Here is a 22,622-nt window from a genome sequence, read left to right as displayed (position 1 = left end):
TTGCCTTTACTGATCCTGTATATTAGTAGACAACAAAAAGGAACAATGTCCAGGCATTTACTGTTCCTTACCAATTTCTGCCTCAGAACTCACCAGAAACAACAAGGCACTGCACACAAGCTTTCAAAATCTGCATTAAATGAAAAGAAGGATGGATCCAACCCAAAGGCAGTTGGGTCTATGGAGATAGCCAGGGCTGTGTGTGTGTAAACGCGTATGTCATATATACTCCCCAAGATCATTGGAAAAGGTTTGGTAGGTTGACCTCAAACTCACAAAGTTCCTTTTGACAAAGAGAAAGCTGCAATGTCCTTGCAAATCACTAGTTTATGCTGTCTTTCATTCCCTGATGCAACTAGCAATCGCAATGAGATCTCTACAAATGATGCAATCAGTCCCAGTTTTGTATAAGTTTCCTTTCATTTTTTTTCGAGACACCCAGACCAAAATCCATTGAACTTCAGGGATACAGAAACTTTAAAACCTCACCCAGAATTCACAAATGGCTCTGATTTTCCTACATGGCTGGCCCAAACCCTGGATCCAAACCCTCATTTGGGATATTCAAAATCTGGATCCAGTCCCTAATTTTGTGGCTTCAGCCCATCTCTACGTTTGTTACTGTCCAGGATAAAAGGAATGAAGGTAATTCTTCCCACTGATGTTGTGCTTTTCCATTTAACTAGCACAGATATTTTCCACCCCGCTTTTCCTATATTTAGCATGTTTCTTTTAGCGATGCACCCTCCCTTTTCCCTCCTTTCTGTCTTCTTCATCAGTCCTTTCTTCAGCTGCAAAGAGCTGGACTTGGTTTCCTTTAGCACATGATTCATTGCGCCTTGTATTGGCTACAGAGAATCACGTAGTCCTTCCCCCCGCTCACAGTCTATGCCACCGTTTCCTTCTTTCCTGGTAGTCTGGGATCTGATCTCATCCCCTCCCTAACTGGGCTGCCCTGGTTCTTTAATATTAATGTGTACTCTTGGACTAGCACAGTGTATTTTCCCCCTAACTCAGTGTGGAATGCAGAAGACTCTCCCTTACTTTATCAAGTTTATATTTATCTTTAAAACTATGTAAATAACCTAATAGATTAGCCTTAATGATCTTAGTCTTACTGCTAAGAAAGATCAGTAAGGTTAAGTTGTTAGTTTATTTATACACAGAAGCGGCACGTAGATGTTAGCCACACTGTGCCTACAGAAATCAGCCATGTCCGAATTTTCTCTTCAGCACTGGACTCCCCTTGGTATCTGAACCAGTGAAATCTGGTCTTCTCTTTTTGGCCTGGACTGCCTTGGCGTGGATGTTGTATTCGGTTCTGTTCTTATTCTGCCCTCTTCACCATAGCATCTTCGTCCTCCGTTTGGCCACTCCACACACTAACATTACAGGCTGGTAGGCTTTAAGGCCAGAAGGGATCCTTGCGATCATGTGGTCTGACCACCTGCACCTGGCAGGCCACAGAACCTCACCCACCCACTCCTGTACTAGACCCCTAACTGCGGGCTGAGTTGCTTTCTTCCTGCTGCTGCACTGCACTGACCCTTCCTCCCCTACATCTTCAGGGAGGTATGTAGCATCGGGATTGGGTGACTACGTTCCCTACAGCTGTTAAAATGTAGGGTGTCTCCCCCGCCAACAGTGCTGAGGCTTTTTTTGTTTGTTGCAATCTGCAACCTGTAAATCCCGAAGTGCACCCTCCTTCCGGGTAGACAGGCAGGTTTTTTCAAAATTAAAATGGAACATGTATATATTTGTGTCCTCTGATTCTGTCTCTTCTCTAGCCCGATTCCAATAGATCGGGATGCAAGAGGGACAATACAAATAGGTATCTGGGTTTTTAAACATTACAAAGTTCTACCACTTTGAGTTTGAAGGTCAAGTACCACACTCCGTCATGGGAGCTCCTCAAGAGAGCTTTGCCTACACCACATGGTATAAGACCCACCGTGAACTTTGCTCTGCAGTACACTTGCTCTACCACGTGTTTGCATGTTACTTTTGTCTGGTCACTTTCTGATGTCACACCAGGCTTCACTGCTTCCTCTCTGTGCATGTGTGGAATTCCTCTCAAAACCTGGCAATGAATGAAGAGTGCTTTGAAATGAACCATGTTCATTGTACATGTGCAGGGAATTGGTATATGCCCAGGTTTATTCACAGGGAATTGTCTTTGCCTGGTGTATATACCCAGCAATACTATGCAATCCAGTTGACAGTAAAATAACTTCTAGGCAATGTGGAGGAAGAGTAGAGAAATGTGGAGTTCACTGAAGTTGATGATTCACATTTTCTTTATACTCTGTTTGTTTGGGTTGGATGATGAAACTTTCACTCTCTCTTTTCTAGGCGTGGGAATCACTATGGTCATCATCACCGCCTTGGTGACGGTCTATTACAATGTTATCATTGCATATGCCCTCTACTATTTGTTTGCCTCCTTCCAAAGTGTACTGCCGTGGTCAGACTGCTTTGCGTGGGCAGATGAAAATTGCAGCAAAACACCTGTAGGTACGATACTTTTAAATAATCCACACTATTACTAGGAATAATTCCATTGCTTCTGTTTCCCAGTAATAAACAAAATACATTAAAAAGGGCAGTAGTGGGATAGCTAGTTGGCCATGATGCTGCTGTCTACTTTACCTTGACAACCTGTTGACACCTGGACTAATCTTCTATCTATCTGCCTGTAGCATCTGCCCATATGATCTGCTGGGAACTAGAATGAATCCTCCTCTCTGCCTTTCTGCCCATCTTTCCTCCTTCCCTAGAATAACAGATTTCTAGACTAGTATAAAATCACCAAAAATACCGCACTGCAATTTCATTAGTGCTTCATGACAAAGAAATGGCCGTTCTAATGCAAAAGAAATGCATACCTAGTGCATTCACCTGAGGTTCTTCCAAAATCCTTTATCCTATATGTGTGGCTTTGTTAACACCATGTGTTGGATGGGCATTGGCTTCATGTTTCATCATGTCTTTAGATAATATTTCCAGGCTATTGCTTGGCTGTGTGCATGCACGATTTAAAAACTGTAATTATATTTTAACATTGTGATTTCCCACCCCACAGTTAAGTTTAATAGTTTATCACAGACTGCAGTTCTGACATGTTATTTAACAATTTTACATTTGTAAATTTCAAGGAGATACTCATTTAAAAGATGCCAATAAAAATGTTTCACCCCATATTAAAAGTGTGCTGGATTGGTATAAAAGTCGGACAAATTTCCCCAAAATACTGCACTAAAATTTCACCAGGGTTTCATTTCAAATAAATCCTCATGCTGATAGTGATCTTTAATGCTTTGATCAACTCTTATTTGGCTTAAAATGTACTGCAAATCTCTTGGCTACAATTTAAAGAGAATTAGGAATAATGCCAGTCTGTCCCCATCAATATGATATGGGATTGCTATAGATGAGTGTGAACTGAAATACTGGATCTGGCCCTTAGATTATCAAAGAGTTTGAAATCCTAACTGCACCTAGATCTGATTTTTGCAAACATTTCCTATCTTTACATTAGGCCAGCCAGGTTCCCAGAGCTGAACACATCAGACCTGGGAGTGTTTCAGATGTGGATTTGGCTCCATATCCAAAGTGGTGGCAGGGGCCCGTTTATAGTTACCACAAGAATACAAACTGTAGTGATAACAGCACGAAAAAGGCACTCGCTGTAATCAAAGTCTGTTTCTAATTTCACCACTGAACATTAACAACCCTTTCTCTTTTAGTGAGTGATTGCAATACGACCTTAGCAGACGGGACAATCATTCACACAAACTACTCGTATGTCTCCAGCAACAATCTAACCTGTCTCAATGGCACTTCAACGTATAAACAAGTGCAACTTCCCAGTGAGCAGTACTGGAAGTAAGTATACCACCTTCATATTGCTAAAATCAGTATGTGCTGTATGGGGTTTGGAGGAATCCTCTGTGGAATTCATACCGCTTTCCAGAAACTGCTTTGGGCCAAGCTCATGGGACTGCAAACTGAAGTGAGCAGTTCTGCCCAGGAAAACATTAAATACTGAATTGGGGTGACAAATGTAACACAAGTCACAGAGAAGCACAAGAACAAATTTATAACTAAGAAATAAATAATAAAATTAAGGAAGTTTTCTCCACTTAAACTCCCAAACATAAGGCATGTTCTTTACGATGTTGAAAATATTCATCTTTTCATATACCTGTCATTACAGAACACTTTCCAAGACAGGTTAGTGTTCATAATGTGCAGGTGTTTCACCTGCATACCACACACTTAGGTGTATGATTCACTGCTGTCTGATGATTAATAGAGTAAATAAGCCTTGCCGGAGTATGCATTAGCATGCCTTCAGTTCATGCTGTGTGTGTGTGGTGTGTGTGTGTGTGTGTGTGTGTGTGTGTGTGCGTGCGTGCGTGCGTGCGTGCGCGCGCGCGCACAGAAGCTGCATGGCTCCAGACACCCTGGAAGAGTATCGCTAGTGATTACTGCTCACCTTAGCATGGTTTGTTGCTGTTACAATACAAATCTTTCAGAACCAGTCTTGCCTTCACTATTTTAGGTTCTTCTATGGTGTCTGTCAACCAGGCACCTGGAGCTGCACAAAAGCCCATAACACAAAGGTGTTTTTCTCCTAGCACTACCCCACTGGCCACTTGCACCTTCACTTTCTTTACAGTTATTTATACCAGTTTAGGACAGTAACTCCAATGAAGAAAATCGGACCTTAAATTGGAATCTACCTACTTCCATTTTTATAACTGTATTTGAGCTGGCAATGGGTGGAAAGACTAGTCAGTTCATTGGAGAGGTGTTTTCCTCCAACTCCTGTCAGCCTGGCAGTGCTGGGCTCGTCCTTTTAGTTCATAGCCTGAGCTGGCTCTGTGCAGTAAAGTTATCGTTTTAAAAACAGCACAGTCATGTCTATACACCTACTGAGTGCCAAACCGAGGCAGGGTTGAAAGGAAAGCACTGGTTTCTTTTTGAAGCCTGCAAAGAAACCAACTTTCCCATCACTCCCAGCCTGGCCTGCTACCCAGAAAGTCAATGGAATTTCAGTACTTGCTTGAAATCAGCAGATGTTTAAAAGGATACATTTAAGAGCCCCGCTAGGAGGCGGGGGCGGAGTGGGACTGACAGTCTGTGCACCAATGGAAGTTGATGCATGGATGTGACATCACCAGCTAGACAGACATGAGCATCCCCTCTCCAGAGCGGCTCTGGATAATCAGTGGGATGCTTCATGCTAGCAGCTGCCACGCCCTGTTGCAAGTGACGCGATGCTGATCACGATGTTCTGTGCTTTCAGTAAAGTGGCCCTTCGCCGCTCCAGCGGGCTGGACGAGACGGGTGAAATTGTCTGGTACTTGGCCCTCTGCCTGCTTCTGTCCTGGCTGATAGTCGGAGCTGCATTATTTAAAGGGATAAAATCTTCAGGAAAGGTAAGTCAGGAGGAATCTAGGCTAGATTTCTGGGACTGATCCTGCCAGGAGACGATTCCAACTTCAATGGCAGCTCAGCACCTGGTGGGGGTAGGCCCTGATTCTCTAGCCCAGGACACAGGCAATATCTGAGTTTGCTGCTGCTGTTTGCTCATATATTACATGACACATAGAAAGCACATGGGGCCTGATTCTGCCACCCTGATCTAAGTTCAACGGTCCCTTATTCCACCAGGAATGATACTGTTGGGGCTTTTTATGATCATGTGAGAGACATCGGTTGAGTTCCTGTTATAGCCTGGTCTCTTGTGAAGCATGCACGCGCGCGCACACACACTGCGCACACACCACGCACACGCGCATACACACTGCACACACTCGCACGCGCACACACACACACACACAGTATGCACATGCATGATGTTTAGCTTGAAAGCATGGGCCCGATCCTGTGGCTAGTTATGCACACGCCGCTTGCTGCTGCACTATAAAGTCCTGTCTCTGTCAATGGGAACCCTCCATGCTGTAGTCAGGGACTAGGTGTGAGGGCTTTTTTTCAGACTCAGGTCCACTGAAGTCAAGTGAAAGCCCCCAGTCTCTTGTGGCTCAGGCTCTGAGTCCAGGCCCTGCAGCTCTTCTGGACAGAGACACATCACCACACAGCAGTGCTCCAGCCACAGGGGAAAAGCCTGCTGGATTGGCCTCGTTAGTCCTTAGGGGATGTCTACACTGTAGTTAGAGGTGTGACTGCAGCACCTGCAGATGCTGGCTTTGATCTAGCTCGCTCCTGTAACATAACAGAGAAGCCACAGCAGCCTGGGCTGTACAAGCCCATCCATGGCCGTGGGTATGCACTCAAGCGGGTAGCCCAGCCTGCCACAGCGTCTCTGCCAGCATTATTCGAGCAGACTCGCTGAAAACTAGCTGGGGGCATACTGCAGGCATGCCTCTGACCAGTGCACACAGATCTTTCCTTCATAACCCCAAGTCCTCCCATCCAGCCAGGCTCCCTATCCAGCCTGAAAATCCCCCTCTCCCCAGGCCACGATAGCCGGCGGATCCGCTGCAACTAAAGAGGGCTCCTCTCCTGCTTTCAGGCAGGGGGTGACTGTTACTCATTTTCCTACGTGAGGCCTGGCCCCCTTGCCCGGTTTCTTGACTCCCGGTTCTTCTCTTATTCTTCTCTTTGCTCCCATATGTTTCTCCGTCTCCCTGGCTCCTCCAGTTCCTTGCTCAGTCCAACTGCCCCCATATCCGTCTCCGTCTTCCCCCCTGGATCTGTCTTCCTGCACCTAGCTAACTTGATTTTCTTTCCTTTCCTCCCATGATGTCTGTCTCCTTCTCTCCTTGCTCCCCCATCACTTTTCTCTGCCTCTAACTCTTCTCCGCAACACAATTTTTGTCCCCTTCTCCTGTCTCTTTAGGCCATAGCGGCTTCCATTCCAGACTCTAGTTCCTCCCTATTCCTAGGGGTCCTTTGGCCTATAAGGCCCTTCTTTCCCAGCAGGAGAACAGGAGTGTCCCTTGGGCCATTAGAAAGAGGCTCTTGGAGCCAGTGCAGCCAGTGTGTTCTGGGGCAATCCTACAGCATGATGCAGTGCTAGAGCAAGGCATAACCAACTAATCTGGCTCAATTACAGAAGTAAATGACAGTGAAACCTGCAATGAGCACCACCTCCAGAGTTGTTGTTGTTTGTTTATTTGTACTGTGGTAGCACATAGGAGCCCCAGTTTACAGCCCGTGACCCCATTGTACCATGCACTGTACAAATGCAGGAAAAAAGATAGTCCCTGCCCCAAAGAGCTTACAGTTCCCTTTGCTCAATAACTCCCATGGTTTTGTTCAACCTTTTCAGTAAATACGCCGCTGCCAGCCAGCTGGCTTGGGAAGATCCTGAGGTGCTCACTGGGACAGGTTGGACGAGGTTTGTTTGCCACTGTTGTGCCCAGTTTGTGAATCCAGCCCCAAGCTGAATCCAGTAAATGGTTTGTTTGGCTCAGGCCCAGGTAATTTTTTAAGTAGCATTTCCCCCCAAGCCTAATGCCTCTCCCTCCGTTTCTCTTGGCAGGTGGTTTATTTTACAGCTCTCTTTCCCTATGTGGTCCTCGTGATCCTGCTTGTCAGAGGTGCCACCTTGGAAGGGGCTCGGGACGGCATTGACTATTACATTGGAACACAGTCTAATATCACAAAGCTGATGGAGGGAGAGGTGAGGCTCAGGGGTAGTTCTGAACACAAAATATTTGCTTGCGGCTAATTATACAAACTCAAAGCCTATAAAGGCTTGCATGTCACTTGGTTTCCAGAATACAATAGCTTCCTTCTTAACCAGCCAGACTCCTCTTATCCCTCCCTTCCAGGGATTATCTAAAATTGGATCATGCCTTCCAGAAACCCACAATTACAGTAAAACCCTCTATCCCCACCTAGAGCTCATTTATTCAGAAGAAGGGCAAGTCCACTGCATCATTTGAGTAAAGAGGAGTCTGGGTAGGGCTGCCTGCTATCACAGCTACAGCTGAGGTTTCTGTGTTACCACCCTCTGTTTTTCTGGAGTGTGTAACTTTACTCGCTAAACATGGGTGTACCCTGTGGCCTGGTGATAAAGGTCTCACCGTGAGAGTGAGTATTAGGGCCGCCTGCTTTGGTTGGCATGAATTTCAGGGCATTTTATCTGCAGGTTTCATGAGTGTTTGAGCTTCAATTTTAGACTGGTCACCTAAAACTATGCCTTCCCCTGGAAGTTAGATCAGGGCAGAATGGGGGTGGGGCGCAAGGGAGGAGACTTGCTCCTAGCATGGATCTTCTGTGAGGTTCTCTCCAACCTCAGCTTCTATTTTAAGACCAAAGCTCAGGTGTGGTTCTTCCTAGCATGCTATCATAAAGGTTGGCCGGGGGCTAGGAACAGCACTTAGAGCCTTTCACACTCAGCTATCCGTTCAGATCTCACCTCTGTCACAGTGATGGCTGTTGCCAAGTTATTGCGGGTTGGTGTCCGGTACAGTCTGGTTCTCAGTGGATGGGGTGTCTGCTGCACATCACCTGAAATCTGGTTGGTGTAACCAGGGACTACCTCCCCAGTCATAGAGGCAATTCTTCCAGGTCCCAGTCTGAGGAGCATGGGTGGGACAACGTGTGTGGGAGCTTCCACCATTGCCAGCCTCTGCTGTCTGTTTTATTTCTACATTGGCATTTCTATGGCGTTCATATCTCAGCGCCTCCCAGACACCTCAGTGAATTACATCTCTCCTCGCTCCTGTGCAGTAGGAAAGTACTATCCCCACCGGTCTTACCTATTGGGAAACTGAGATGCAGAATATTTAGGTGACTTTGCCCAAGGTCACACAGGAGGTCAATGGCTGAGGTAAGAATAGAATCAAGATCTCCTGGGTTCTGGTCCAGTGCCTTAAGCACAAGACAAGCCTTCATGCCCTTTGGATAGGAAACTTCACTCCCCGGGTTCATTGATATACGGCACTTCTCACTAAAATTCTCATAACATTTTTTTAAAAAATGCAGTATCCCTTACAGGACACTCCTAATGGGTTAGAACAAGTATTTGGGGGTAAATAATATAATAACCTACCTCAAATTATTTCTGGTTTAGGTTTGGAAAGATGCAGCTACTCAGATATTTTTCTCCCTGTCGGTGGCCTGGGGGGGCCTGGTCGCTCTCTCCTCTTACAATAAGTTCCATAACAACTGCTATTCCGATGCCATTGCTGTTTGTTTAGTAAACTGCGTCACCAGCGTGTTTGCAGGATTTGCGATATTCTCCGTTTTGGGACATATGGCTTTCCTGGCAGACAGACCCGTCTCTGAAGTTGTAGACTCAGGTTTGTTTGATAGTCTCAGTATTCATCACAAACACTTCTTGTCTGTCACACTCTTGAGTTGTTTCTAAACCTGTTTAATCTCAGCTGCTCTGACTGTAGTTTATTGGTGCCAAGCACTTTCAGCATATAGAGGCTTGAAAGAAGGACGTTTTGTCCTGGTTTTCCATCTCTAGTTGACTTCATGCTGTCCACCGTAAGTCAGTGGAACTTCTGCTCCTAAGTCACTAAGGTGCTACTGAAAATCCCACCCTATGTATCAAGTGCATCTCAGCTGATGGGCAGGAGCAGTGCCAGATTGATACGTAAGGTAATAGAAGAGGACATTTTAAAAAATGAAAATACAGGCTTGATATTGATTCTATTTGTCCTATTGCATCAAACATGTTAGTAAATCTTCCAAATTATAGGTGAAATTCACCCCATACACAATGCCTTTGCATAGTTTAATGCTCAAAATAGGGCTTAAGTGGTTCTTAAGTAGCACACAGGCCTTTGGAAAGACCAGATCTTTTCACCAGGGGGAATTTCACCTCTCATCTATTTAAGAACACTAAACCTTCCCATTTTGCTATTTGAATTCTTTCTCGTTCAGGATCTGCCTGAAATATTAGCCTATTCAAATCTGAATGAAAGTAATGAAATGTGGTTCGTATTTCCACAACCCTATTCACCCACAGCTAAAAGCTTTGGTGAAGTTTGGTTCAACAATTTCAGGCTACATCCTGCTTTGGTTATAGTCAATAGCAAAACTTCCAGTGACTTTAACACCTCACTTTTTGTATTCCAAGTTCTGATATAATTTCCCATTATTTAAGTTTAAGAGAAATGAGTCAATTTTGCATTGAGCAGGTCATGATAACGTATCTTCTCCTCCTCTATTTCAGGGTTTGATTTGGCATTTGTTGCCTATCCATCGGCTCTCTCCAAGTTACCAGTTGCCCCTCTTTGGTCCTTTTTATTTTTCTTCATGCTTTTACTGTTGGGGCTTGACTCTCAGTTTGCTTCCATAGGTGAGTAAGACATGACATTAGAGCTGAGTCAAATTTGTCAGCTGATTTCCGCCCCCAAAAACCTGCAGATTTGGATTAACCAAAACTTTTCAAGAATTTGTGTTAGTTTAATTGAATTGTTCAGTGACACCCCACACACAAACCCTTCCAAAAATCAAATATTTCACTTTGACATTTTCCAGATGAAACATTTTAATTTTTCAATTTTCAATGACATGTTGTTTAGAAATGTCCTTCAATTTTATTTTGAAGAAATTTAAAAAATGCTTGAACATTTCAGGTTGAACAAAATGTTTTGTTCAATGCAGAATGATTTTTTCCAACTTTTCAGTTTGCTGAACATGTTGAAAAATTTTCATTTCAAGTGGATTCAAGTTGACAATTTTTAATTTAATTAGCTATTTATTTATTTTCAGAACAGCCAATGAACGAAAAAATCAGTTATTCACACCATTCTGCTTAAAATAACAAAATGCTTCCCGGTTAGAGTTAGCTGCATTTCTTCATTTTGCTGCCCATGTCCAACAAGTAAAATTCTCTCTTCCCCTGCAGAAACAGTGACAACCACCATACAAGATATATACCCCAAGGTGATGAAAAAGATGAGGGTTCCTGTAACCCTGGGATTGTGCATGCTTCTGTTTTTTCTTGGTCTCCTCTGTGTCACTCAGGTATAACATTAACTCTTTGTTGGCAATGGGTTTTATTATGATTCAGCTGGTGGGAGGATTTGTATAAGACAATACATCATTTCCCCGTGTGACAAGAAAATCCCTGCTAGCAGCATAGTCCTGCGCTTGCTTGTTCTGAGAGAAGTGACTTCCATGCCCCCAATTCTGCAAACACCTATGGACATGCTTAATTTATGCATACAAGAAGTCCTAATGGCAGTATTTGCAGAATCCAGTCCTCTGAAATGACTATAATTTTTTAAATGAGAGTCTTTGTCAGCTGATAATTTGTGAGCTGTTCTTTTAGTGTCTGAGCCGTTGATTTAATTTTTTTCTTCAGTTCAGGAGATTAATTTGTGTAATCTTGAACATTTATCCACCATGCCTGCAGCAGTGTAGGAATTGCAAGTGGATATTGATAGTTTTATCATTCAGAATCGATTACCGAAGACGGCAGCTCTCTAGAACTGGTATATTCAGCTCGCAGACAATCAGTAGCTAAAAAGCTTCTTCAGCTAGTCAGGTTAGCCCCTAAAATATAGTGATTATATTTTTTCAGTACATGGAATGTACTTCCTTGGGACGATTGCTTTTTAAGATGTCGAGTGATTTTTAAGGGCGATATCCAAAAAGATAGTTTTACATATGTAATTACAATGAGAAAGTTGCTGCCCCAAAAGAAGTTAGCCCTAATGAACCCATGGCAAGAGTTATGGGATAATATTCAGTAACTCCCCCTCCATTTATTTCCTATCATGCTATTTTATAGGTGTGTTCATATTTGTGTGTAACCCACACGAGGAACTTCTGGGTCTTTGTCCCCCTCTAGTGGCTGGTGCATAACAGAAAATAAAAGTCAATTTCAGCAGCGTATTCTGCATATTGCTAGTGTTACTCCTTTAGTTCAATCCTCAAAAGCTGATGTTATGACACTAAGTGTCTCAGGTTCAAACCCTGCTGTCCCCTCATGTGTGTTATTACAATAGTGATCAGTAGTATGCCATAAAAAGCACTTGTCTGTGTTAAATATAAATATGTAAATGAAATAATGTGCAATGAATGAGATCCATCCCTGGAAAACAGGGGTTTTAAATAAAAACCCAGACTGAGGTTTAATTCAGTTGGCATGAGTTCCTCGTATTGCCATACAAAAGGTTACTAGTACTGGGTAAAAAGCTACCTCTTTATTGTTTGTTTTGCAGGCAGGAATTTACTGGGTTAACCTAGTGGATCATTTCTGTGCTGGATGGGGGATCCTTTTTGCAGCAGTCCTGGAAATAATAGGCATTAGCTGGATTTATGGTAAATTACTGACACTGGAAAATCAAGCTGTGGCAATGCAAATAATCCTGGTCATATCACAGACATAAAAACAAAACACGCTACAGAAAAATTTGCATAATATCTCAATGGTTAAAAATATCTCTTGTTCCAAATCATTAGAGCATAAGAATGGCCATACTGGGTCAGATCAAAGGTCCATCCAGTATCCTGTCTTCTGAAGTGGCTAATGCCAGATTCTTCAAAGGGAATGAACAGAACAGGGCAATCATTGAGTGATCCATACCCTGTTGTCCATTCCCACCTTCTGGCAGTCAGAGGCTAGGGACACTCAGAGCATGGGGTTTCATCTCTGCCCATCCTGGCAAATAGCCATTTCTGGACCTATCCTCCATTAACTGATAATTATAAGGAACAATGCATCCATGCTTTGTAAAGCTCCTTATACTTGCTTTCTGTACATGATAAAGCCCATGTTCTAGACCCCAATCTTACAGTGCACTCGTTGGCCATCTTTCAATAGGAGGAAACAGATTTATCCAAGACATTGAAATGATGATTGGAAAGAAGAGCTGGTGGTTCTGGCTGTGGTGGAGAGCATGCTGGTTCTTCATTACCCCTGTTCTCTTATGTGTAAGTACCACGGTTGAACTACTTTGAGTTTTTGGCCAAGAACATATTCATTCCATGTTGAACAGTTTCCATGTAGAGATTTGGGGCTGCATCTTTGGCCCCTTTGAGCCTGTTTTAAAGCCAGGGTAACAGGCCAGCTGAGGAGTCTCCACATGTGGAAGAAACGTGGGTGGTGCTGAGCCATTGTGGCAACTCAGACGCCATCCCTGCCAAGCGTCCCTCCCTGGGCACAGGACACATGACTGGTGCCCTTGTGCTCTGGCAGTGCCTGGCCATTGCAACTGGGGCTGAAATTTAAAACAGTCCGGGGTTGCTCCTCTGCACTGGACCAGTGCCTAGCAACTCAAGAGTTAAGGAATGCACATTCAGCACATCCCTTACTCTTCAGGTTCTTTCAGATCATTGCTACTTTGTGCTCTTATGTGCCTCTCATCTTTAATATGTGCACTATGTGAAAAAGAACAACAAAAACCCACACCTGCAACTGTTGCATATCCCTTTCTAGCAACAACATTATCTCTAATCTCTCTAGGATACCCACGAGGAAATGGTTAATATAAATATCTCTCACCTGTGCAGGAATGTTCTCCAGAACTTAACTCAGCATTCTTTGCCCCAATCCTGTAAACATTCGACTAGCACACAGAGGTATAGTGAGCCGTCCCTTCCACATCCTCAGAGCATGCCTGTGCATGCAAACCGAATGTGTGAGAAATGTGCCTGCTGAGCTATGCGGCTTTCTGAGCAACACGGGTGTTTAGATATAAAAAAATAAGGAAAGTGTGTGCATGCATGTCAATGGATACTTATAGGTCAGTAGGGGGCAATGCATGATGATCCTTACTGCCTGACCACATTTGGAAACAAAATCCTGAACTGCAAGCCAGAGACTGTCTACAGAAAGCACCTTAGATCGCTGTCAAAGCAGCAAAGGTTCACTTGGAGGTAAATTGTGTGTTCTGTAATCAGTACAAATCAGTCTGAGCTTTAGTCAAGTTTTCTCCCTCTTCTTTTTTTAACAGGTAATTTTATGCTGGTCTTTGGTCACATTTTCACCTCCCAAGTATGGCTCAGTCGAATACCCTGCATGGGGATCTGCTGTGGGCTGGTGCATGATTGTCTTCTGCATCATCTGGATTCCCATTGTTGCAATTGTAAAAATAGTGAAAGCTCAAGGAAACCTGTGGCAGGTAAGAGCCTAAGAGAGCATCTGCAATAGGGCCATAGGGTCAGCTGCCCTGATGGAAGTTCATGGGGACACTTACAGTGACTTCACTGGGGATAGGATCAGACCCTGACTTCTCACATTAATCAGATAAACTTGTTGGATCAAAACAAACCCCTGGCATTGGCAGAGGTGAATTTGGCCCGATTGGTTGTCATACGAAGGCAATCCGTAATTCCCTTGGAATTTCATAGTCATTTGGCAGTGGTCAGTGTTTCCCTGTGGTAAAGACATGCAGTCTGTCCTGATCTTCATGGTCTCATTTACTGTTTCCATTGTTATCTCAGTGCTGAATTATGCAATTTCAAATCTACAGTCAGGCTCGCATCTTCACTCGGGCCACATCCCACTGTAGTTAATGAGGGTTTGGATTGAGGAAGAAACAAAGTGGGTGACCACCTTCTCTTGAAAAAAGAAAAGGAGTACTTGTGGCACCTTAGAGACTAACATGCATGAAGTGCATCGGATGCATCCAATGAAGTGAGCTGTAGCTCACGAAAGCTTATGCTCTAATAAACTTGTTGGTCTCTAAGGTGCCACAAGTCCTCCTTTTCTTTTTGCGAATACAGACTAACACGGCTGCTACTCTGAAACCTGTCACCTTCTCTTGGTGAGAAGACAAGCTTTCAAAATACACAGAGCTCTTCAGGCCTGGGAAAGATTCTGAGAGTGTCACAGCTAAATACAGGGTCAAACCGATAGTTTAGCATAAGTAATTAGCACATATTCTGAGGGACCATTCAAGGTGAAATGGCCCATTAACACCCCTGTAGTCACAGGACAAAAAGGGGAGGGGAGTAGTGGGTATAGATTGTTGTAATAAGCCATAAATCCAGTGTCTTTATTAAGACCATGGTTTTTAGTGTCTAGCAAAGTGATTAATTTAAGCTCCCAGGCTCGTCTTTTGAAGGTGTTGTGCAGATTTCCCTGGAGGATGAGGACCGAGAGGTCAGATGTAGAGTGATCGCTTTGGGAAAACTGCTTACCCACAGGTGACAGTGTTTTTGCCTTTTATCATTTTCCTGTGTGAGCTCATTCGAGAGCATAGTGATTGTCTGGTTTCACACACACAGGTGTAATTGGGCATTTAGTGCACTGGATGAGGTACACCACACGTTGCGATAGGCTTGTGTAGGACCATGGATCTTGAAAGTTGTGATGTGGGGGTGATGTTCATCGTATCAGTGGAGCTATGTCTGCAGGTTTTGCATCAATTGTTCTGGCAGGGTCTGGTGCTGCTTTCATAGAATATCAGGGTTGGAAGGGACCTCAGGAGGTCACCTAGTCCAACCCCCTGCTCAAAGCAGGACCAAGCTCCAACTAGTTGGTGTGTTCTGGTCTGTGGGGAGCTTGCTTGTGATGATGAGATTGGAGAAGCTGGGGGGTTGTTTAATGGCCAGAAGAGGGGGTTCAGGAAATATTTCTTTCCAAATAGTCCCCATCGAGTAGGGGTGTAATTGTTTGATATTACCCCATATGGGTTCCAGTGTGAGATGGTAGGGAACAACTAAGGGTATGCGGTTGGAGGGGGGTCTTATTTCTGTATTGAAACAGGTTCTTTCTAGGGATTTTGGTGGCCTGTTCCATGATCTGATCTACATCTCAGGTAGAGTGTCCTTGTATGGTGAAGGCAGTTTTAAATGTTTTAAGGTGTATATTCCAGACTTTCTCCTGGAAGAATATTCTGTGGTATCTGAGTGCCTGGCTGTAGATAACAGATCTCTTGGTGTCTTTGGAGTGGTTACTGGACCTGTAAAAGTAGGTGTGGTGACCTGTGGGTGTCTTGTATACACTTGTCTGAAGGGTTCCATTGTTGAAGCTGATCACGGTGTCCAGGAAGTTGATGCCAGTGTGGGAGTGCTCCAGAGAGAGTTCAATGGACGGCTGGTGGTTGTTGAAGTTGTGGTGGAAACTGATGAGGGAATTTAAGTCATCTGTGCAGAGGATTAAATATATCATTGATGTATCTCTCATATATTGGATAGTGTCTGTATAATAGTCTAGTCTGGCTGGCTGTGTGTGCCCATGCCTGGGTGTATTTGCCAACTCATAGACTCTAAGGCCAGAAGGGACCATCATGATCATCTTGCAGGCCACAGAGCTTCACCCACCCACTCCTGTAATAGAACCCCTAGCCTCGGGCTGAGTTACTGACGTCCTCAAAATCATGGTTTAAAGACTTCAAGTGACAAAGAATCGACCATTTACACTAGTTTAAACCTGCAAGAGATCTGTGCCCCATGCTGCAGAAGAAGGCGAAACCCCCGCAGGCTAAGTTCCCTGTAAGCTGCGCGGCCACACAGCAGCCTATCTAGCGCCACACAGGTGCTCAGGGAACCATCCTGGGGACCTGCCACGGCTGAGGGAGGGGCGCCCCTCCCTTGGCCCCCACCTAGCCCGGCCCCCAACTTGCTTCGGCGCCCCTCCCCCAGCCTCAACTCTGCTGCAGCCCAGACCGGTGGTCGGGGCGCCCGGCCCGGCCCCAGGCGTAGCCAGAGCGGCCCCAGGTGCAGCCGGGGTGGCCCAGCCCCAGGTGTGGCCAGGGCAGCTCTCCCCTGGCCTGGACCTGCTGGGGCCGGGGAAAGGGTGCCTATCCTGCAGCCCAACCCCAGAACTACTTCTGCAGGAAGAGGCGCCTCTCCCCCCTCAACCCAGGTGCTGCTGCGGGGAGAGATAGCTGTGGGGGGATCCCTCCTGCACCCCAAATCCCTCATCCCTGGCCCCACCCCAGAGACCTCACCCCCAGCCAGAACCCTTACCTTCCTGCACCCCAACCCTCTGCCCCAGGCCTGAGCCCCCGCCACACTCCAAACCCCATGGCCCCACCCCCACCACATTAATTTTGTTATGTGCACACTGATATGAAGGTGATGTGTCACACATCACCTCCATATTGGTGTACATAAAATTCATTCCGCACCTGGGTGGGAAAAATTAGAGGGAACACTACCCCCAGGGTCTCTGACAATCTGACCCGGGGGAAAATTCCTTCCTGATCTTAAATATGTCAATCAGTCAGACCCTGCGCATGTGGGTGAGACCCAGCAGCAAGATACCTGAGAACGAATTCTCTGGAGTAACTCAGAGCCCTCCCCATCTAATGTCCCATCACCAACCATTTGCTGTGTGTAGCATGTCGGCTACACGCCATTGCGAGGAGTCTCATCATACCATTCCTCCACAAATTTATTGAGCTCGGGCTTGAAGCTGGTTAGGTTTTTTGTCCCCATTGCTTCCCTTGTAAGGCTGTTCCAGAACTTCACTCCTCTGATGGTACAAACCTTCGTCTAATTTCAAGCCTAAACTTGTTGATGGCCAGTTTATATCTCTTTGTTGTTCAGCTCATTTAATTTCAGCAGATAGGATTGCAGTATACAGATGAACTGAGCTGGAGGACAAAGATGGAGATGGGAAGAGGAGGAACAGGGAAATGGTAACCTATTTCGGATGTCACCTTTCACCATGGAGTGAGCATGGGACAGCTGCAAGGGAAGCAGTGGAGAGCAAACAAGATGTGTAGGGGAGGAACCTCTGCTAGTGTAACCCACACACCTCCTGGGTGTGGTGTTCGGTTCCATCTAGTGGCACCAAGACCACTTAGAGCAGACTCATTTTCTCTCTCTAAAGCCTTAGCTAGCAGCCGATTGGCTTTTAGCTCATGTGTAGAGGCTCATGCACTAAGCTCCAGAGACCCCCCTGCTGACCATAGGGGTCTGTCGACGTTACACTAGCACAAGTCCATCAACCCAGGCACTTTTGCAGAATGAGCTTTAAATGCAACTGAATTTACTGGGCACTTGTGATTTGTAACCAAATATTTGGATCGCTTTGATTTTGTACCTGAGGCAGGGGTTTGGGGCAGTGGGGAGGTCAGTGTTTAGATTTCTCCCAACTGTTCAGCAAAAAGTACCAAATAAAGCATGATGCAGAGAATAAAAACATGCAAAGAAATATCAGCAGAAATATCAAAGAAATTAAATCCCCTTTGGGGACTCTGTTTTTTGCTTCCCAGCGTATTGTGAGCTGCTGCCGGCCAGCTGCTAACTGGGGTCCCTTCCTGGAATGTCACCGAGGAGAAAGGTACAGCCACATGGTAGATCCTCACAAGGAAAGAGACCAGGAGATCCCCACCGTGGATGGCTTCGTGCACAAGCTGGAATGAGACGTCTGCCCTGGGCTGCATTATTTTTTAACACAAATGTATTTTCTTTTTGTTTAATGTTGGAAAATAGTGATCCAAAATATTGAAAGCCATACTATTTATTGTTAGCTCTGCCTGTACAGGGAAGAGCAGGGCATGAAGTAGAGAGGAAACCCTAAGCCCATGGGCTGGGAGGGCAGGAAAATACACTCCAGCCTCTCAGAGCATAGGGACTGGGAGCAGTCTGTAGTGCAGCTGGCCTGCAGATGCTGCTATGGGAGGATGTGCTGCACAGGGCTTGAGCCACGGGGCTCTGTGCTGGGCACGTACCAACAAGCCAGGATCACGAGGCACCTCCCCGCGTGTTCTGTTTTCTGGAGCTGGCGCACAGCTCAGGCTGACGGCATGCAGAAGGGCAGATGGGTTGCTGCTCTCCGGCTCAGCAGCCCAGGGGAAGTGAATAATTGCTGCTGTCTGGGCCTTGTTCAGGCTTCTCAGGGCTTGGTGCTGAGAAAAACATGTGTCTGTGTCATTTATGTCTCTCGACATTGAGGGATTACAAGCTGCCTTGCTGATGAGGATAGAATGTGGCGAGACAAGTTCCCATAGAGTTATTGTTTCCATGGGAATTCCTCCGGGGTCACCTTTTGGTATGGTGTAAATACAGTCAACATTCACTTGTCTGGTCCTCGCAACCGCAGCTTCCTTAGCACTGGCACTGCAGTAGAAACTTTCACCCTGCAGCTTTTGGTCCTTCTGTTCTTCCTGCACCACGCACGGCTTTACCCTTCCTTCCCTTTTCTGGAACCCACACTCAAGGCAAAGCTCCCACTGGGCAGGGGTGCCACACCAGGCCTGCATGCTACTTAAGCCTTCAAAATAGAGCACAAGTAGGACTTAAGTGTTGCCCAGACCTCGTGCTGGTGATCTGCACAGGAGAGCAGAATTTCACTCTGAGAGTAGGTTATAATTGCCATTCAGCATTTGCAATGACACCAGCCTCAACCACCCAAAATCATGCGTGGGGACCCCCAAAATCATGGGATTGGCTTAAACCATGAGAGTTGGGTTCTTTTATTTACCTTCTGGTGTTTGTGGCTTTAGGGTTCACAGTTTTCAGCTCTTCTTGGTATTGATGGGGCTAGAAACTTACTTTGCTTTTTAAATGAAAGCTGAGATTTGCACATAATCACATGATTCCAGGAGCAGTGTCTTTAAGAACAAACACCAAATCTCGTGAGATTTTGGAGCATTGAATTTGTTCATTCATTTGCTGCCAAATATGGAATGGGTGGTCTGGCTAAGGGATGCTGACTGCAGACATTGCCGGAAAGCCCAGCCCCACACAGAAATCATATTAAATGAACAATTAAAACTTTTGCCTGTAAAATAGAGGATTTCTATTTTGCATTATTTAAAAAGTTGGGTGGGGTTTATTTTTCCCTCATGTTAATTGTGAGGGGTGGTTTTTTTTTTTTTTTGTTTGTTTTTTTTTGAACAACATGGCAGGGTTATCAAGTACCGATTCCGCTCAGTGGTATCTTACTAATTCTGGGCATGGAGGGGGCCAGATAGCTGAGTGCTGGCTGTGCTGTATACACAGACCTACATTTTGTACTGGCATTTTTATGATAAATTAACTATCATGTTACTGTTTTTAGCAAATAAAATGTAGAGTTTTTACAACTTTTGGAACCGGATGATCCAACTGGTCTCTTTTGTCTCCCACTGGGTAGAAAATCACCTGAAGAAAGCACCAGCAGTTCTTACCTGAGATTGTCAGAGCAGCTTTGTAGTGCAGCAAGACTGGGGTGTCCTGAAGCGGGATGAGGAAAGCCCCATCCTGGAGGTGTTTTACAGTGGAAGCCAGGAATAGACATAACAGATCTGGTCATGAGCTGCAATCCGGACCCAGCGCAGAGGGCCCAGATAGCAGCCTGTTTTCCCTAGCTGGCAATTCCTCCAGCGTGGAGAAGTGTGCGGGTGTCACTGAGCCCATGTAGTCAGGTCCTGTGTCATCTGATCTCGGCTGCCCTGGGGAGATAGGGCAAGGTGGAGGCTTGGCTGGAGTGCACTGTTGCTCCTGGGCTGGCAAACAGCCCCCTTGGAAGCTATTGAATATGCTTGAATATGTTAGAGCAGCCTCTAGACTCGGGGGCCAGGGTTTTCATGGCACCAACCCAATGATCCGGGAGCTGCTCTCCCGTGGGAGGCTGGGGACAGAGAGAGAGGCTGGGAGTGAGAATCTCCCTGGCTCCAGCCTGCCTTGCACCAAGCAGAAGAGCTGTCAAGGTGTGAGGAGGGGCAGTGATCTGTGCCTGGTAAAGGGAGGGCAAGGGAAGGAGTGGAGAAAGAATCCAGAGGTTAAGCTATAAATAGAATTTCATACCCCAAACGGGGGGGAAGTGAATCCAACCCAAAACACGACCCAGAGGCTCAGCAGAGGGTAAACAGGGGCTTTGGAAAAAGTGGATAATACACTCCTCTCCTTGTACACCAAATGTGCCATACTGCTGGGAGCTCCACCAGCTGCAGCAGCCAGGACATCTCTCCTCACCCTCTTCGTGCAGCGCTTCCCTGGCTGGAACTCCCCGAGTCACTTTCATGATCCCATCCCAGCTTGGCCTCCCATGTGCGGCCCATAAACGAGGCAGCAAGTGGCTTCCCTAGAGCCTGGGGAATCAGGCCAAGCCATATGGGCCAAACCCACTTACAGGTAGGACTCTTGGGAGATCGTTCCCGAGACGACAGAGCCCTGGTGGCTGGCATGGCCCCTTACTGCCACTCCTGGTGGGGCACAATTCCTTCCGTGTCTTTAAGAGCCAGGATTCCCCCACCACAGCCCTTGGCCTAACAGCTGAGACAGGTGCTGTCTCCTCACCCATTCAGTCCTTGTTCTTCGGGAGTTGATTGAGCTGATCTCCAGCACAACTCCTGGGGGATGGCACAATCCATTAAAGCTGGGCTTAGCACGCTGCTCGCATCAGGGCTGGTCAAACAATGGGAATCCTCCTTTGCAAAATATTCCAAACAGAAAGGAAATGGTTTGTTTTGTTCAAAATCTTTTTTTCCCCCTTTTGGAAGAAATCATTGAAAACAAACAATTTCATCTTGATGCAAACTGAATTGAATCGAATCAAATACTTTTATGGGTTTTTTTTAAATTCCTTTCCCCTCTTTCTCACCCTTTGGGGCTGGGGTGGGGGGGGGGGAGGGAAAGGGCAGAAAAAACAAACAAAACCATCACTTCAATTCCATTCGGTTTGAATCCAAATGAAAATGTGAGTTTTGATTGTTGACGGTAGAGTGAGAAGCTTTTGACTGATGTGAACATTTTCATAATGTCAATAGCTATTTTTTGTCAAATCCCCTCCCCCCTCTTTTGACCAAAACCCCTTCCTTCCTTCCCTAATTAATGTATACGGAATGCCCTTTGGTGGGTGTTTTACTCTCTAGTCACAGGTTTCAGAGTAGCAGCCGTGTTAGTCTGTATTCGCAAAAAGAAAAGGAGGACTTGTGGCACCTTAGAGACTAACAAATTTATTAGAGCATAAGCTTTCGTGAGCTACAGCTCACGTAGTCACAGTGCATGTTGGTGTTTGGCCAGCAGGGGACAGTGTGGGTTTGCTTCTTTTTCTCTTTCCTCTCTCCGCTCCTAAGATGCAGAGTCCTGGCACAGCGCTGGGGAAGAGATGGCGAGGTACACACGCTGTTTGTTGTATTCCAGAGTCTGCCGCCACGCCTAAGACGGACCGTTAGACTCAGAGATGGCCCCTAGCTTATGCTCTTCTCTGTGTTCATGAGAGGCTTCACTGAGGATTTCATTGGAAAGCAGAAATGCTTGTAGCTAAATTTCTTGGTCTGATTCTGGCCTCACACCCATTTCACAGCAGTGTTACCTCATTGCCGTTACTCCCAATTTACGTAACTGAGACTGGAATCAGATTCACGGTAACTATTGCTCTTCCTCACACTTGGGTGATGCATGAAAATTCACCATGATCCTCTTGTTTAACTCCTGTCCATCTTGCCCTCGCCAGAACATTGCGGGGACAATGTGGAGTGCACTGCTAACGTGACTGGAGCCTGGGCTGCCTGAAGCTACTCAGAGGTGGCAGACTGAGGGTCCGTCTGCACAGCAGCTGGAGGAGTGGGTCCCAGCTCTGGGTGGCATACTGCTGCTAGTTTTCATTGAGCCGGTGTGCTAAAAATAGCAGGGCAGCCACAGCTGGGCCAGATGTCCAAGCACATACCTACGGTCTTGGCTGGGATCGTGGGCGGCAGATATCAGAGGCCAGTGGAGGCTAAGCCTCCTCAAACAGCCAAGTGGGGCCCTGCCCCTGCTCCACCCCATGGCCCCCACTCCTGCATCCTGTTCTT

The 22,622-nt window shown here is 45.9% G+C and overlaps 1 protein-coding gene across 2 annotated transcripts in view; it reads left to right on the top strand.

Annotated features, from left to right (window-relative positions):
* SLC6A14 (solute carrier family 6 member 14) overlaps positions 1–19,928 on the top strand; it is a 92,343-nt gene extending 72,415 nt beyond the window's left edge. For both annotated transcript variants that reach the window (XM_038415912.2, XM_038415916.2), the window contains 11 exons: positions 2,353–2,514; positions 3,747–3,885; positions 5,312–5,444; positions 7,514–7,654; positions 9,053–9,281; positions 10,166–10,291; positions 10,844–10,962; positions 12,165–12,264; positions 12,767–12,876; positions 13,899–14,066; positions 18,114–19,928. In XM_038415912.2, the coding sequence (XP_038271840.1) occupies positions 2,353–2,514; positions 3,747–3,885; positions 5,312–5,444; positions 7,514–7,654; positions 9,053–9,281; positions 10,166–10,291; positions 10,844–10,962; positions 12,165–12,264; positions 12,767–12,876; positions 13,899–14,066; positions 18,114–18,263 (1,577 nt within the window). In that variant the 3' untranslated portion in view covers positions 18,264–19,928. The remainder of the gene's footprint in view (positions 1–2,352; positions 2,515–3,746; positions 3,886–5,311; positions 5,445–7,513; positions 7,655–9,052; positions 9,282–10,165; positions 10,292–10,843; positions 10,963–12,164; positions 12,265–12,766; positions 12,877–13,898; positions 14,067–18,113) is intronic.
* The last annotated feature ends 2,694 nt before the right edge of the window (positions 19,929–22,622 follow it).

The sequence above is a fragment of the Dermochelys coriacea genome, chromosome 9 (assembly GCF_009764565.3).
Source record: "Dermochelys coriacea isolate rDerCor1 chromosome 9, rDerCor1.pri.v4, whole genome shotgun sequence".
Taxonomy (NCBI): Eukaryota; Metazoa; Chordata; order Testudines; family Dermochelyidae; genus Dermochelys; species Dermochelys coriacea.
The sequence above is the reverse complement of the archived record's forward strand: the minus strand, read 5'-3'. Positions and strand labels throughout refer to the sequence as shown.